Source organism: Hippocampus guttulatus, chromosome 3 (assembly GCF_054856545.1).
Source record: "Hippocampus guttulatus isolate MCC_2025c chromosome 3, RoL_Hgut_1.0, whole genome shotgun sequence".
In the NCBI taxonomy this organism is placed as follows: domain Eukaryota; kingdom Metazoa; phylum Chordata; class Actinopteri; order Syngnathiformes; family Syngnathidae; genus Hippocampus; species Hippocampus guttulatus.
The window spans coordinates 25,498,876-25,515,237 of NC_141263.1; the positions used below are offsets into that span (position 1 = coordinate 25,498,876).

A 16,362-nucleotide genomic window follows, 5' to 3' on the forward strand; every position below is an offset into this window, starting at 1 on the left:
CCTCATTAATGAGTAAATTGCAAAACCACTCCTGATACCATGTTTTGTGAGTACTGTACTGTGAGTAGCTGCTGGAGAGGTATGACTGTGTTAGCAGGAGGAAACAAGAATAATAATAAAGTAGCGAACCTACACTTGGATCAAGCAGGTACACAAGCACGCGATTTACTAGTAGTGTACTCATGATGGGAGGGCGCTGTGGACTCTGTGAGAGTTAGATATGTGGATTTGTGTTTTATTTCTGGACCCCTTGTCACCTGTGCCGCCCAACAACAGCACATGAGCAGAAAAGTCTGAAGACGACTTTAAACAGTCATGTTTTCATCTGTTCTTCTTCACAGCCCCCTCCTGCCGGCTTTTATCTTCTGAATGGAGACGGCAAGCAGAAATTGCAGCTATAATTAATCGACAGAGCTCTGGCTTGATGGGAGTAAGAGGCGGCTGGGAAAAAAAAAATCAATACGACAACACAACCCCTGTGAATCATACGACTTTTCATCCTGGATGGATGACAGAGGCGTTCGCACTTCTCAAATTTGCGCCGCTGAGTGGCGGTCTTGCAACGAGTGCACAAGCAACAAGCGATGCCTCCCTGACTCTTGGGGGGGCTGAGGGGGACGACTGAGAGGGATCATCACCTTTGAAGAGCATGTTTATAGATCGGCTCCCACGGAGAGCTCTTGCAGAAAAGGGCCTTGACCGCCCAATCAATGAGCGATTATATTATTGTTAACTTCCACTTTATTATGGAACGCGGAATCTGGGTGAACCACGTGTGTGTGTGTGTGTGTGTGTGTGTGTGTGTGTGTGTGTGTGTGTGTGTGTGTGTGTGTGTGTGTGTGTGTGTGTGTGTGTGTGTGTGTGTGTGTGTGTGTGTGTGTGTGAGCCACAACTCATGTGCCCTATCAAAAAGCGGCAGCAGTAAAAATGGCTTCGTGTTGGCACAGTTACTTTGCTGCTGTGAATTGGGAATTTCTCCATTGCGAGACGAATAAAGGTTTTCTTATCTTATCTTACCAAAGTGTTAAGTGTGTGCTGTGTGTGGGGTACCTGTTACAATCGACGTGCAGCAGTAGGTGGGAGGAGCTTATAGTGAGGGCAATTTTGTGCCACTGGCCATCAGCGAGACGGTAGGGGAAGGACTCGGTGCGGGGCTTGCCCTTGAAGCGATAGTGGTAGCGGATCTCCTCTCGAACGCCGCTGCTCTCCAGTTCAAAGTAGCTAAAGGTGAGGGGAGAGGATCAAAGTCAAACACTGTTTCCGAGGCCGGGTGTTCAGCTCGGAGGAACGAAAACATACTCCTGAAGAAATTGCGCAGCTTCATGAATTAAGACTCGTACAAACAGTTTGGAGAATCTTATTCCATTTAACCTGCTTGTTGATAGTTTTCTTTCTCATCTGTACAGACAGTTGTCATCGTAGCTTTCTCTGGGCCACGTTTATTGTGGTGCACGCATTAGCAGTGATGCCAGAAAGGACAGGTTACCTTTGCTGACATAAGTTTGAAGACACCTGTTGCGCTGGCTACAGGACACAATTTAGTTTAACATGTCCATCTTTTTCCTGGAAACATTTTCTTTCATTCATTCAAAGGGTACCACCACTTTTGTCCAAGTGTGTAAAAATGCAACAACATTCTCAACAAAAATCTCTGGCACATGCCGACATCTCAATGGACGAATCTACAATACGCAAAACACTGAACAAGAGAGGAGTTCATGGGAGGACACCACGGAGGAAGCCACTGCTGTCCAGAAAAAAAAAAAAAAACATTGCTGCAAATTTGAAGCTTGCAAAAGATCATCACCTGGATGTCCCACAGCAAAACTGGCAAAATATTGTGTAGACAGTTGAAACCAAAGTTGAGTCGTTAGGAAGGAGGAAAAAAGGCACAGCACACCAACATCAAAACTTCATCGTTGTTGTGAAGTATGTTGGAGGGGGCATCATGGTTTGGGGCTGTTTTGCTCACTCAGGGCCTGGACAGATTGCTATCATCAAAGGAAAAATGGATTCCCAAGTTTACCAAGACATTTTGTCGAAGAACATCATTTATGCAGAAATCCGAGTAATTTTTTTGTTCAAGCGACATAAAGGACAACGTGATTTGAAAGAAAAAAAAATCGGTGCTGTTCTTTACAAGACTAAACTACAAGCACAGTATTTTCCCTTCAGCTCTTGTCTAGGATTTCCTGCCCAAACTGTAGCCTTAGGTCAAACTGTAACAGGAGCATGGCACGAAAAGATAACTGTAAAATCAATAAATAAAAATAATATTCCCTTCACTCTCTTAGCTGCTATTTCCATTTTTATTTTGTAACTTCAGGCACTTGACCTGTATTTTTGCATTGTGTGCAGCCTCATGAGCCATGCTGAATTAGGAGGCAGCCAGCCGCGGCAGCCGCTTCAGAGCTGCAGGCAACGAGTCTTGGCATTTTAGCCTCCCCGTGGCAGCAGGTGACCTGAACAGTGGGACCTTTGGCACAACGCGGACATGTTAAACGACAGAACCACTGAAAAATGATTTCTAACGTACAAAACATTGCCCAAAGTGAGCAGCCTCCTCGCCAATTCCGATATACTGACGTACGCGAGAACCCACGCACAACGGCACTGGAATCAAGCCCATTCAATAGCAAAAGCTCAAGTGTATCATGTATATTAATGACGCGGGAGAGTGTACCCTTCCCGGTGAATATCAATGTGGGCTACGCTGCAGTAGACTGATGCCTTTTCCTGTTGGGAAAAATTGAATGAAACTGAGAAAAAGTCAACAGTCCCCCGATGCAGACAACACCAATAAATATAAGACACGATCATCTTCCCGATAGCGAACTTGGAACGAGTTTTATCCAAGTCGACTCGAGATTATAAAGAATAAATTCAAATGTCAAAGGTTGGGCTCTGCTTTCAAGCTCTCAGTTTTCATCAAATACAGAGAAACAAACAAACATAGTTTTGAAATGCAGCGCATGAATGTGTGCCTTTTTCTGAGTCGCGATCAATCAATTCACTCGGATAAAGAAAAAAAAAGAAAGAAAGAAAGAAATGGGGGAGGCCTAGCTCATCACATATAATCAAGAAGATCAACCCTTGTGACACGGCTAATGCTGGCCCATCACCACCCACTCAGGCCAGGCTCATAATTAGATCACATGAACACTGTGTTTACGTTAGATCAAAGCAAAGTAAATTACGTGTCAAAACGAAGTGCTTTACGTGTCAGAAAAAGTCGCATTGCCCGCCCGCATGGCGCAGGGATAGCGTTCCAACAGCACCAACGCGTGTGTATTTGCGCATCACAGATAAAGGCGATGGAAATAAAAGTCACGGCGGGCCGGCTCGAGCTCCGCGTCATCAAGCACCGTGTCATCACCTCGAAATGAAATGACTACATCACCGCGTGGCTACGCCCGCCACTGACCTGACAGCTCGTCGCCATCAATGATACTTGTCAGCCAGAGAAGATTCATTTGCATTGAGTGAAGAGTAAAGCCATCATAAAAGCTCGCCAGCCTCCTCTCCTCGCTTGATGGAAGCCTCGTCAAAGTTTAGCGAGGCTTCACTGGATTCGCCGAGTGGGCAGACGCACCTTTATCTTGATTCGACTCATGAAATAATCACCAAAGCCATTAACTCCACTTCACAGCCGGCGTTTGTTTTATAGAACATTTAGTCGGAGCTGTTGTAATAGGGAATATTTAATGAGGGGGAATAATCTACTGGCGAGCTCTAATAAACATGGCCTGCCACACAATGAAAAAAACAAAAGGAAATCTCTTGAATGTCTCTGCACTGCACCGGATACAAACAAAAAGTCGATTGAGATTTTAAGAGTTGGACGTTTTAATGACTAGAGATGAAAGTGGACTTTCCTGAAAATTCCGGAAAAAACAAATATATGTACAGCATGTAATATATAGAATTTTAACTGAGTTACCAGGTTTGTCGATCTTTCTAATGTCGTCGGACAAAAAAATCTCCGTTCAAGTCATTTTCCTCAAGCCATGTCCACTTGAACGTGTTCCTAACACTCGCGTCATTTGCACGTATGTCAGCTTGCCTGTGTACCTGTTTGAACATTGCGCTGGGGCCGTACCGGCAACACACCGGCAACTATTTATCGTTAACAGAAGTTTTCTGTCAGTATTTACCTTCCGCTCCAGCACTCCGGTAAGCTTCCTGTATTGTTAACTAAAGTCGACAGGTATTACAGCAGTGTTATTCGACACTTCTGTCAAGCTCAACTTCATGTGACTCATCCTTAACACGCGGCACCTTACGCCAAAGAACCGATGAATGGGAGCGGCTCGCAGACCTTGAGAATGACGAGTGCGGACCACTTCAACAGAGAGACTCGCTGTGCATCTTTTGTGTCTCGAGCAGTGGAGAAACCAAGCTTTGAATTTGGTTCTCACAGAGCCATTGCCACAATCAGTGACAAGAAGTGTTTTTACAGGGGTGACTGAGGAGAAGTGCTGACTGGACAGAAATGGTTTCGGTTTGTCATATACAGCCCCAACAAAGCAGCACAAAGAAGCGGAAGAAAGGCCGTTATGATTTTGCAGCGGGGACTGTGAAACGCTCGCATTCAAAACGCTGTTTTCACTTTGAGGATGAACAGGGTGAAGGATGAGTGAAAATTGCCATTTCCTTGTAGCTGAGCCCGGCAGAGGAGGCGGGAGGGAAAAGAGGATGCTTGGACCGTACAGTGAGAAATACGAAGAGCAAGGCGACAAGAGAGAATTACGGCACAGCCGACATGATCGAGCTAGCTGTCTATTATTAAGTAGTCGAATGACAGGTCTGAACTAATGCTCTAATTGGGCCTTCGGAGAGGATTCACAGGTTCACAGAGGAACATAAGTCAGCATCGGGTCATTGGAGGTTCTGTCCATCTCCCTGACTGCAATTAGTGTCCACTTGCGGTATTGAAGTCCGACTCGCAACGGCTTTTATCAAAACAGTCCCAGCCAGCATGGCGGCGTGGAAGTTTATGCATGTCATAGCGGCGACCGTACCTCCACCGTGCTGTCATTACAACCATAGACCGATGACGAATCGAGGTAGCGTATCTGTGTGTTTTGAGTGTCTTTTCATCACTCATCTGTGACCATGCAAGTCATTGTTTACATGAGTAGCATGTTCCAATAATCTCACCCGAATTAACTTGTATTCAGATCACAATAGGTCTAATTGTCTGCAAGTGGACAACAATTGTACTTTTCCTCTTTCCTGTGCTGTTTTGACAATTGGATTTGAATAAGCGTCCAAGACTAAAAAAAAAAAAAAAAAGAACACACTTGTGGGCTAGGGTGGGTGGATTGCAAGTCCATATTTTCACAACGACAGAGATGCTGTGACAGTCTAATGTACAATATATCCACATGACTGTACTCTACTTGTGGGTCATTGGTTAGCGCGTCGACCTCACAGTGCAGTGCTTTGTGTGTGCAGTTTACATGTTCTCCCCGTTCCTGCTTGGGTTTTCTCCGGGTCCTCCGGTTTCCACCCACGTTCCAAAAACATGCATGGCAGGCTGATTGAACACTCCAAAAATTGTCCCTAGGTGTGAGTGTGAGCGCGGATGGTTGTTCGTCTCTGTGTGCCCTGCGATTGGCTGGCGACTGGTTCGGGGTGTCCCCTGCCTACTGCCTGAAGAGGGCTGGGATAGGCTCCAGGACCCCCGCGAATCCTGTGAGGATAAAGCGGATCGGAAAATGGACGGATGTACTCCACTGCTCTCTGGTGACCATGGCACAAAAGGAGCATCACAATGTCCATTGAATTCAAGACAAAATGTGGCAAAAACTGTTTGAGTCTTCTTCAAGACACCTTTCCATACACGCCATATATACTGTTTTTGGTATGGCAACCAACTAGATCGCACTTTGTACCTTGAAGCATATTACATTTGCAGCAGTAGCCATCCACTCGTAATTAGAAGCAGAACCCCCGCGCGCACACTGCAAAAATTCCGTTGGGCTTGACCGCGTTGCTCGGGGTGCAGCAGGTCTTGGAGGAGATTAGCATTTTGAGGCTGATCTGTGCACATGTACTTGTACAAGTTCAGGTGCAAGGCCATTTCCTGAACTGCATGGCTGTTTATGCAACATCCTGTGATAAGCAATATCATCAGGCTTAGAATTTTGACTCTGACAGACACAACACACACAGAAGCTTATCACTCGGCCCGGGCAGCGCCAAGCGAATGCTGCATTATCCCGGGCCACTCAATTTCCCCCTATCAACTACTGATAAAAAAAATGACACCAAAATAGGTGATCTTCAACGCCAGTCCTCAGTACACCTCTAGAACAGCCACCTGCAAACCACTAGAGCATGACAATTCATTCCATTTATTACAAAGAGAGAAGGCTAATCCGTTGCCGTAAAGTTGTGCCAGAAAGGAGCCGCGGACAAAATGAAGAGGATTACGGATGGATTACCTGTGTTCTGACTCATGGATGGAGAATATGACACCTGACGTTGAGGACTTCTGTTGGATGGAGGCCAAAAAGGTGAATTCACTTTTTCTCCTGAATAGCTGCATGACTTTCTCTGCGATGTGTGCTGGTGCTTGAACGGCTCTTCCGACATCTAAAGAAGAAAAACGTAGACAAATCATGAGCTCATACATTCACGCTCAATTTGCGAGGATAGATAAAATCTCACAAAGTGAAACAAAGGAACACAACCGTAATCGTGAATGTACACAATCACAATCTGCCACGACACTGTTTTTCTTTTAATTATTATAAAACACGCGTACACAACAGGCAGCCAACAAGACAAGCCTAATGACCTAGTGAGTTGCAACACACTAGCATACTTTCAGTGCATTGTTAGCGTTAGCCGCTAAGTGTTGCGCCACATGGCGCAATTCAAGTATCTTATATGATGTTAATTAGTGAAAGTTTCCATGTATCAATCACCAAGATAACCACTCGAGCTCCGACTGCGCTCTGTCTCTTACCTTGAGTAATACTGTACATGTATTTCAACACTTAATTTAACTTTCCTTTTGAAGTTGGTCCACAGAATCAGTCGTGGCAGTTGACTGTGAACTGGGGATGACCTGATATTTTTAGCTCGCAAAAACATGGTGACAGACTAACCGGAACACTATATTCAATTTGCATGACAGATACCTGTATATTTTCTTGCTTTTTTATTAAAACAAAATGGATACTTTAGTAGTTATTATTTTTGAACAAATGTTTGCAAAAAGCCATCAGTGAGGTTTCAAAATGTGTGCATTCAAATCATTGAAAAAAATTCATGCGGATCGAGCAAGCACAATACAGTATTTGCGGTCCCTACAATTTCTGGTCTAACTATTTGCAAGTCTTTCCTCACCACATCCTTAAACCCCCTCACTTCTTATTCCTGATCCTCCCCATCCTCATCACTCTCTCTCAAAGAGAAGCTCAGTTATTTTCGTCTCCGCCACATACAGCTCCTGTCTTCTGATCATCGCTATCATGTCCAAACCATGCAACATGGCTCTCCTCACAACCTTTCCTTGATGACCGTAATTGTGTTCCTCGCTAAAGTAAACAAACTAGAAAAAAAAAGCACTGCTGTATTTAATGCAGACGTCTGTCTCTCATTTAATTTCCATGTCTGTCTTAAGTCTTCAAGTGGAGTCAGCCATTAAATTATTGACACCGTCCATCAGATAAGGTGCATAAGGAAAAGGAACTATTGGAAAAAGGACCTTGAGAAACCTCAAATAATCCTGATCATGAGATCTGAGCAAAAGCTAAGCGGCACACCCACACAGTCTCGGCTGTAGACCGATGCACGTCTCATGGCCAAAATAAAGAATAAATCTCAGTCTCAGACGGAAACAGTGACTGCAGGCAGATAGATTGGCCCAGCAGACTAGAAAAGCATGGGGGGGGGGACCTTTTTCCGCTCCTTTTAAGTTCCAACTTATCACTGTAATCATAAGTCGAGCTGGTCTGCCCACAGCTTGGCTAAATCTTACAGATGGCCTTTTTAACTGCTCCGAAAGACTTTGCTCAATGCCATGGAAGTAGTTAGCTTCTGTCTGACCGAAAATGAAGAGCCCTCTGCAAAGTGTCGCAGCCCAAAAAAAAAATAAAATGATTGATTATTTTCTGAGGTCACAAAGTGTGCTCGGGGGAAGTTTTGAGACGGTCATTTTTCCACCGAACATCTGACAAGAAAATGCCTCGGGGTTAATATTGCATCCTGGAGACTCGTGTTTACAGTGCTTAAACGGATACTGCACACAATATACTCACTGGCTGAATATAGGATTAGGACATACACACTAGTCAGACACAAAATACTGTCCAACAAAACCCTTAATTGAAAGTCAAATTATTCATCTTTGTGAAATCATTTTACAAAACAATTTTTAGCTTTCATGTATTATTACGCATTATTGGGCAATGTGCAAAATGTGTGTATTCAGAAACATTCCTTTAAACAGGCAAAACAATTTTTTTAAAAAGCTAAAAAAAAAATACTAAATACAGGCGTGAAAGGTCATTTGTCAAATAGCCACTTTAATCAGAAAATTGTAGCAGTGACACACTGTAAATGTTCCAAAAGAATCTTATTTATTCTGGATTGATTATTGAAAGTATCCAGTTGCTCTACCAGTTCCTTTGTCTGTAATTTTTCCTCTTTGTACTTTGGCCAGCAAAGTACAAAGAGGAAACATTACAAGACTCCAAATTTTAGGTCCTCGGTGACAAACTGGTGGGAATTGAAATCATTCTTCTCATTATTTACTTATAGCTTTAAATATTCAGGCAGCCTCAAAGTAAAGAGTTCATTTGTGGATTCCAAAATACTTTCCGGTCGACAGAAAGAGAAAAAGGTGCAGATTTTTTGTTTCTCTCCTGTGAATCCATTCTCTTTGCATTTAAGAGCAGGCTTGGAACTATACGTCATGATCATTTTTCAGTTCGGGGCTGCCTCAGGCTTGCTTTGAAATATCCCGTGGATGACGTATGCTAGTTTGCCAAGTAAGCCTTCCACATATGATGGACTGAACTTTCCTTTCCCATCTTTGCGATACAATAATTACCCAACCATCCCTGGCAGCCCTTTTTTGGGGCCTTTGCCTTGAAGGGATGCTGAAACTCAACACCAAGTTTAACACTAGTACAGTGATACTCTGACTTTGAGTGCCTGAAACTGAAGACTTTTCCGCGGTGCAGCGCAGGCGAGGCCCGAGAAGCGCCATCCATGTTTTGGGAGACCTTCTGCATTGTCGCTTTTTCCCCCACAAAAAAATAAAATAAAAATGTCTGCGATGCCCTGAGGCAAGCAGGAGGCGGGACTGACTCTCAAGCAGACTGACTCAAGACTCTTGGCTTCAACATCTCAGTCATAGCCAATTAAAAGCAGACAAATACAAAAATCATCCTGGCAGACAAGATCTCTTTTAACCGAGACACATAATGCATGATTTTGACACAATTGAAAACATGCACAATAAATATGTATACCTTTCAACAAAATACTTGAGGAATCAAGAATTATACACACTTGCTCATTGTACACACTCTGTTGGAAAATAAATTGTGGATGTGGTCCTTCTCTTCTCTGAGGGGTTTTTTTTTGTGATCTTCCAAATCTCGTCCTGACCTTTGTTCACCTCAACTGGCATTTCTAAATTATACTGTGCACCGTGAACATTGCAAATTGAAAAAGCTCTCTGCATGTGGGCATCAACAACTTATTACACAGCTGATCCGAGGAACCAACTGCAGCTAAGAGGGCAGGCAATGTAGGGGGGGGGGGGGGGGGGGTGCTTGAAACTCCAAAATTGGATTTTATTTGAAAATAAACTAAGCACTACTATCATTCTCTAGAGTCTTGAATACACACAATCTGTTGCGGTGTACTGATACACTGGGAAACTAAGTTGGTTTTTTCTGGTCTATTTTTAGATGAGATTTGTGCACGATGGGCCAGTGGACTAGATTTTTGCAGATCATTCACAGCACACGCTCTGGCATCTGCGCTGTGCCAGAGTTGCAGAGCATTTACGCCAAACCATTTATGCTTCTTTTTGAAATGTCATTTGGTCTTTCTTCTCTTATTTTGGGAACGTCCACACACACAAATTGAGCCAGCGTGTCAGCCACGCATCTAGTCCACAGCAGACTGTCCCCGAGGAGCTAGCCTGTTTTTCAGATGCTCATGGGGGCTTTGCCGGAAAGAGTTAAAGGTTTGGGCTGAAAACGGGGTTGGAGCTGGAACTGAAGAGACAAACTACAGAGTGGGACTAAAAAAAGTCATGTGAAAGGAGGGTAGCATATGGAACTTGCACTGAAAAAGTTTGTGAATGAAGCTGCGATGTAAATGTGGCTTTAAATTCTTGTCAGGAACAAAGGCACAATAACCGTTTCGGTAAAAAATAAAAAAATAAAAATGCCAACCGCAGTTGGCGTGTCACGTTGACTACGGCTGAATAGGTAGATATTTGATGCAACCCCAAAAAAAAAAAACTATGTCGTTTATTTCTGCACAATAATATACAATATACAGCAGAATGGCAAAAAATGTCAAACGAGGCTTTTAGAATGGCAAAGAAAGTTAACATTGTTCATGCAAAAACAAAAGAGACAGAGAGCAGCACTTGAAGGCACGCATATCAAGAAGCCTCGAACCACTGTCAAGCTCTCAGCACGCCTCCCCTAAGATGGCTCACATTTGAAGAATCTCCCAGCTGATGAAAAATTCATCACTCTGAATTGATAAAACATTGATGATTTGGTTGAGGATCCTTCCCTTTGCAAGTAAACAACCTGTATGTAAACATGAAAAAAAAAACAGCTCTCTGCTCGGTAATCAGTTTGTCATGTTGCGTGTCTCAGACCTAATGAGGTAAGATCTCGAGAGGGCGTCATCTGACGATGTCGTCGAATCTTTTTCCACAATCTTCAGACGAAGTGCTGTTGGATGACTCGAAATAAGGAAGAAGAATTAAGGCCATTCGTCTGCGAGAGCGAGTCACTGGCTGTCACTTAAAGAACAATCAGGCAGATCCTTGATGCAAAACCACAGCCGCGGGAATAGAAGATAGAGAATAAACGGGCTACATTTTCTTCTCTACGGAGGTGAATCTGTTTGTAGACGAATGCTCGGAGGTACACGCGAGTCGAGTTGTTTTTACTTCATCCTACTCCCTTTGAATGCAAACTGTGTCTCTTAAGCTTTTTGTCTTGATGTTGTTACGTATATACTATATTGTGCGCGTTTGTCTATGTATGTCATTTGTTAAAAATAAAGTAGACGGAGTGTAGCCAGGTGGCATTACATGAAAATAAATTTGATCATTTTTTTTCTAACACCCCACAAACAGACGCTCTGAACTAGGGATGGGCAATTTAAAAGATGGAGGGGGCACAATTTTTAATCAGGGCAGATCGGACCATACACCTCGTACGATACAGGTATCAAACTCAAGGACCGGGGGCCAGATCTGGTCCGCCACTTCATTTTATGCGGCCCGCGAAAGCAAATCAAAGATGCCAAACTTTCATGATGCTTGCTAAAATCACTACGATTCATACCAAATTTCAAATTCTCATTTATAATAAATAAGAGTGACGCTGTAAGCATTTAATTGTTACCAAACCTGTCATTACAGTAACGTAAACAATCATAATTTAATATGTCCTTTCTCGCTTGCCGTAGAGTCATGCAACATGACATCACTGTTTCGTTCGATATTGAATGTCGATAGTGATAAGCAACTCAACATTAGTAATTCAACACAAAAATAGTGACTATGATAAAATGAAATAATAATTACAAGAAAAACTTTACTTTTAGAAATTCTAGCCATTAGCATGGTGGGCTGGAACCGAGAGACATACAACACAGCCAACTTTGTTTACCGGCTCGATTGATCGATTGTGAAATGGGTGTCCGCAGGCACTTTGTTCTGTCCTCTGACTGTACACTAGGTGGCAGCGTTGCTATGAAAATACCGTTGAGATGAAATAGCCTATGAAGAAAATCTCGTTTTTGGCAACACTCTGGCTTTGTTATTTTGCCTCCCGGCACCACATGCTTAACCCGGTTCGGGAAGATTGATTAAAGGGATGTACGAAAACCCACTTCCGTCCTTGTGATGGAATGCCCATCTTTGCTAATTTGGCCATGGCTTCTGGCCAGGACCTGCTCGCTCTTCTGAGGGAGATTGACAGTTTTGTTCCTTTTGGGTGTTGTCTGTCATCTCGTGCCGAACACTGCTATTACAACTTCAAATTGACCAGCTGCGGTCAACATTTCCACTTTCCAAAATTAATTGAGAGCCATGAGTAGGCATGCAGCCCGAATGAGGCCCGCGGGCTGCTAGTTGCCCGTCTCTGGAATGTTCACTTTTAATCGGTGCTGTTTGAGGGAGGCGGTGGTTTATTTTAATCGTCATTTCCACCTAGAATTGAACTGAGATTTTCTTCACCCCATTTTTTAAAAAAGGATTGACAAGTCACTCCTGTAAACTGCTACCTTCTAAATTTGATGACTGGAATAAATCTTTTCAAGCTCAAAGAGACCCTAAATTCCATTTGCCTTCTGAAACCCACCCTGACTGCTCAGAACAAACCAGCAGGTTCACCAACCGTCCTCAGAGTTGCTGTAAGTCCCCATTTATCTCAATTAGCCAAGCTCTGCATTCTTGAAACATGCAATGGCGGGATGAGGCCCGGAAAGGCTCTCATCCCTCGAGAGCTGTAAACCACCACGTCATTAAATATCGAATAAAGCAACCAATCTCCAAATTAGCTAATCATCATGCAATCATGTTGATGGGCGGGCTCCTTCATCACGTACTCACAACAGCCACATTGTTGATCATTCCAAGGGCTCTGCAACATTTTCCAGCCCGTAATGTTATAAAGAGGATGGAGATAAATGGGGGAGAGGAGGGGCGGACAGGTGGTGCGGCATGTGCAGCATGCAGAGCAGCAACGGGAGATGCGATAAGGACACGCCATACAGGGAGAAGAAGACACGGGGAGAGATAATACGAGCAAAGGTCACTCAGAGGTGATTCTTTAGCCGAGTTGTAGTCTCGCCAAAGACGTAACGCATGACACGCCCCACTCGTAAGCATGTCACATCCACATTCATGTATCACATAAAACGTCGCCGTTCGATTGTGACTGTGACGCCGCTAATTCAAAGCCCCGCTGTCGAAATGACATGAAGACATGCCAAGAGGATTTGCATTTGCCTTGCGGGTGTGAAAATATACATATTGGTCATCAAGGACGCTGGGATAGCGGTTAGCGCGTCTGCGTCACAGTCACGACACCCCGTGGAGCAGGGGCGATTCTACGGTCAGACGTTTAGCGGTGCTGACTGCAATACACACACGGCCACGCAAAATCAATTGCACTCTTTTGCATATTTTAACACAATTTCTCTTCCGCTTATATAAAAGAGAAGCAGACCACTTTGCGGGAAAGACAAGCATCAAGTCTGATAAATAGGGTTGGTCATCGAGAACCGGGAAACGACTAACATTCGTTCTGCCGGAATCGGTCAGATTTTAAAAATATTGGTGCAGAATTTCGATGCCAAATTTTGTGATTTCCAACCTTAATTGAGCCAAGGCACATTTTTGAAGTTTGAAAAATTACACGGCACACCACCAAACAAAATTATGACCAAAATAGGATAGATATGTCGATTTCATACTTTTTGCCACCTCATAGATATTTTTTCTTTCTGTCACTATAAGTTGCTGGCATAGATAGATGGACAAAGATACATTTTTTAAAAATTAACAAATAGTTTTCTCACCAATTATGTGAAATTTGCGAAGTTCCCGTGGCACACCGTTAGCGCTCTCACAGTACACTAATATGCCCCGGCAAACTGGTTAGGCATGACTGGCCTAATTTGTGAACAGAAGAAGCACGAACAAAGAAGGACCTATCGGAAATGATAATAATCGAATAATCGAAAATTAGCGCGGGTCTGAAAGGTAGTTGGCTAAAACATGACTGTGCTGCTGAGTATTTCTGCCCAACGGCCGAGATTGACTCTCGGACCGTGATCCTTCCAAACTCGAAATTCATTCTTGGCCCATGATCCTTCCAAACTGGAATTTGTGAATGTTCAGCATGATCGCTCTGCATGAGTATTCAGTTAGAAAAAAGGAAGATGGTTTCTGCTCAATTGCTCTGTTCTTTTGTCATCATGGGACCAACTAATGTGAGTGAGTGTGTTGATCCTGTTTAGAAAAGAATGCGTGCCTGCAACAATGGACTGTTCAAGCATAATTGGGTGGATTGCCATTCCCCGAGGCGCAGTGTTCCGGTGGCATATCAACAGTTCTCAGTCATTTTGCATTGTCAAGTGAACGCTTTCGCTTTTAATGAAGGTTGCGGGTGCTCTTTTTTTCCTGCTCATTCAGCTGTTTGCAGGCAGGGTGAGAATTCAGGTGAGGTGGGTGAAATTTGCTGGTAATTGTCTCAGGAGAAGTGTTAAACAAGCATTCAATCACTCTTTCTCTGTTACTCAGACTACAGATGCGTCATTTTTGAAATATTTCGAACTCCCTGTGGGATAAACAACTTAGTTCTATTGTAGTCAGTAGCTTGGTATCGGCTTCTGAAATATCGAAGAAAAAAAAAAGGGGGGTTGGGGTGCAACTGCCGTCTTCTCTGTAAGTCTTTGTTCTTCCAAAAATGTTCTGGGGCCTTTTGAGCCATTCACTGGCAGCATCGCCTTTTCCTGCGTATGCCTTTCATGATTGTAGTACACAGTTGATGTTTGGTCTCATCATACGTTCCGAAATGTTGTTGCTCAGGCATTGAAGTGAAAAGACTAATGATGGGATGTGTGTACCGGCTTTACTATTCATACCTTTAGTGCAAAAAGCCTTCAGCAACAAAAGTGGAAAAAGCCTTCATCGCTTTCATTAAAGTGACTCTCAGTTTTCAGCCCTGCCTCTACCCCCCGGAGACATGACAAGTCTGTGGCGGCAGCAGCTCGACGCGTCTTCCTATGCTGAAGTAAATGACGACTTGACTTGACACAGAGTCAATGTTCATTATATATGTGTGTGTGTGTGTATGTGTGTATATATATATATATATATATATATATATATATATATATACACAGAAAGAGAGAGAGAGAGAGAGAGACATGTAGATATAGATACATAGATATGGAACGATTACGATTGACTTCGATATGTTCAAAAGGGAACATTGTCATGAGTTTTCCTTGTCATTTTGCAATTTAAATGAATTTCAGTCACGAGATTCCTGTAAACGTGGACTTTCCCGCAAAGAAATAGCTCTGTAATTAACGACGCAATGCATGACTCAATGCATTCGATGCGCTCACATATTTTAAATCAAAACAGATTTTCTCATTTGTTTATTTGTTACACCCCTAATAGACAGCTAGCGAGAAGATATATAGCTAACCAGCTAGCAGTATAGCTAGTGAGATAGATAGCAAGATAGATAGCTAACTAATAGGATCAATAGCTAGCTAGATAGATAGATAGATGGATAGATGGATGGATAGATAAAAAGAAGTCAAATTAATTGATTTTCAGAAGGAAATTCAGCGGGGTGAGTTTTGGCTGTTGTTGATAAACTTGATATTTAGCAGTAGTCCAAACATAACGGTGTAGATACATACACATACACACACACACACACACACACACACACACACACACACACACGCATACGAACACACGGACACACAATTTAGTTTCGGGCTATCACTACACCTTGCCTTTAATTTGACAGCAGGGACGTAATCGAGACACGTCTGTGCCTTTAAGAGATATCCCCTTCATGCAGGATGAATAATTCAGATTGCATCGAGGTCCTGTGAGGTGGGACCAGAGTCTCGCCTCCTCCTCCAGCAGTCGGACAACCGGGAAGCTCATACATAAAAGATGAAAGGTTTGATAACCTTCATTGCTTTTCGGTGGCACTGTAAACACTTTATTGTCGTAGCATTGCTTAGCTACATGCAGCCTGGAGAATTGCCCGCAGCCTCGCGGCATGAGGCATGCTCATGTCATGCCATATGCATCCTGACTCCACTCTGCAGACAACAAGGTATAAATATAAACGACACGCTTGCAAGGGGCTGGGGCGTCGTCAAACCTTCAAATTCAATTGTTTGCCAATCTTTCGTGAAAAAGCAGGAATCGTACACTCACTGTTTCGTTCTCACTTTGCAGTCATGGTGACTAAAAATGTGTCATCGCATATTACTAGCCCGATTAACACCGCATGTCTATTTTTACTGCCGTATCTGCAAAGTGAGCTAAACTGAGCTCTTTAAATTACCATTTTGCATTCTGTTTATAGGAAGCTTAGT

General features: G+C 43.3%; 1 protein-coding gene across 1 annotated transcript in view; it reads right to left on the reverse strand.

Annotated features, from left to right (window-relative positions):
* The window catches only part of LOC147207971 (protein kinase C-binding protein NELL1-like), a 126,667-nt gene that overhangs the window by 103,457 nt on the left and 6,848 nt on the right, over positions 1-16,362 (reverse strand). Inside the window, exons 3-4 of the mRNA XM_086107672.1 lie at positions 6,450-6,600; positions 1,051-1,221 (exon numbers count right to left, since the gene is read on the reverse strand). Of these exons, the coding sequence (XP_085963798.1) occupies positions 1,051-1,221; positions 6,450-6,600 (322 nt within the window). The remainder of the gene's footprint in view (positions 1-1,050; positions 1,222-6,449; positions 6,601-16,362) is intronic.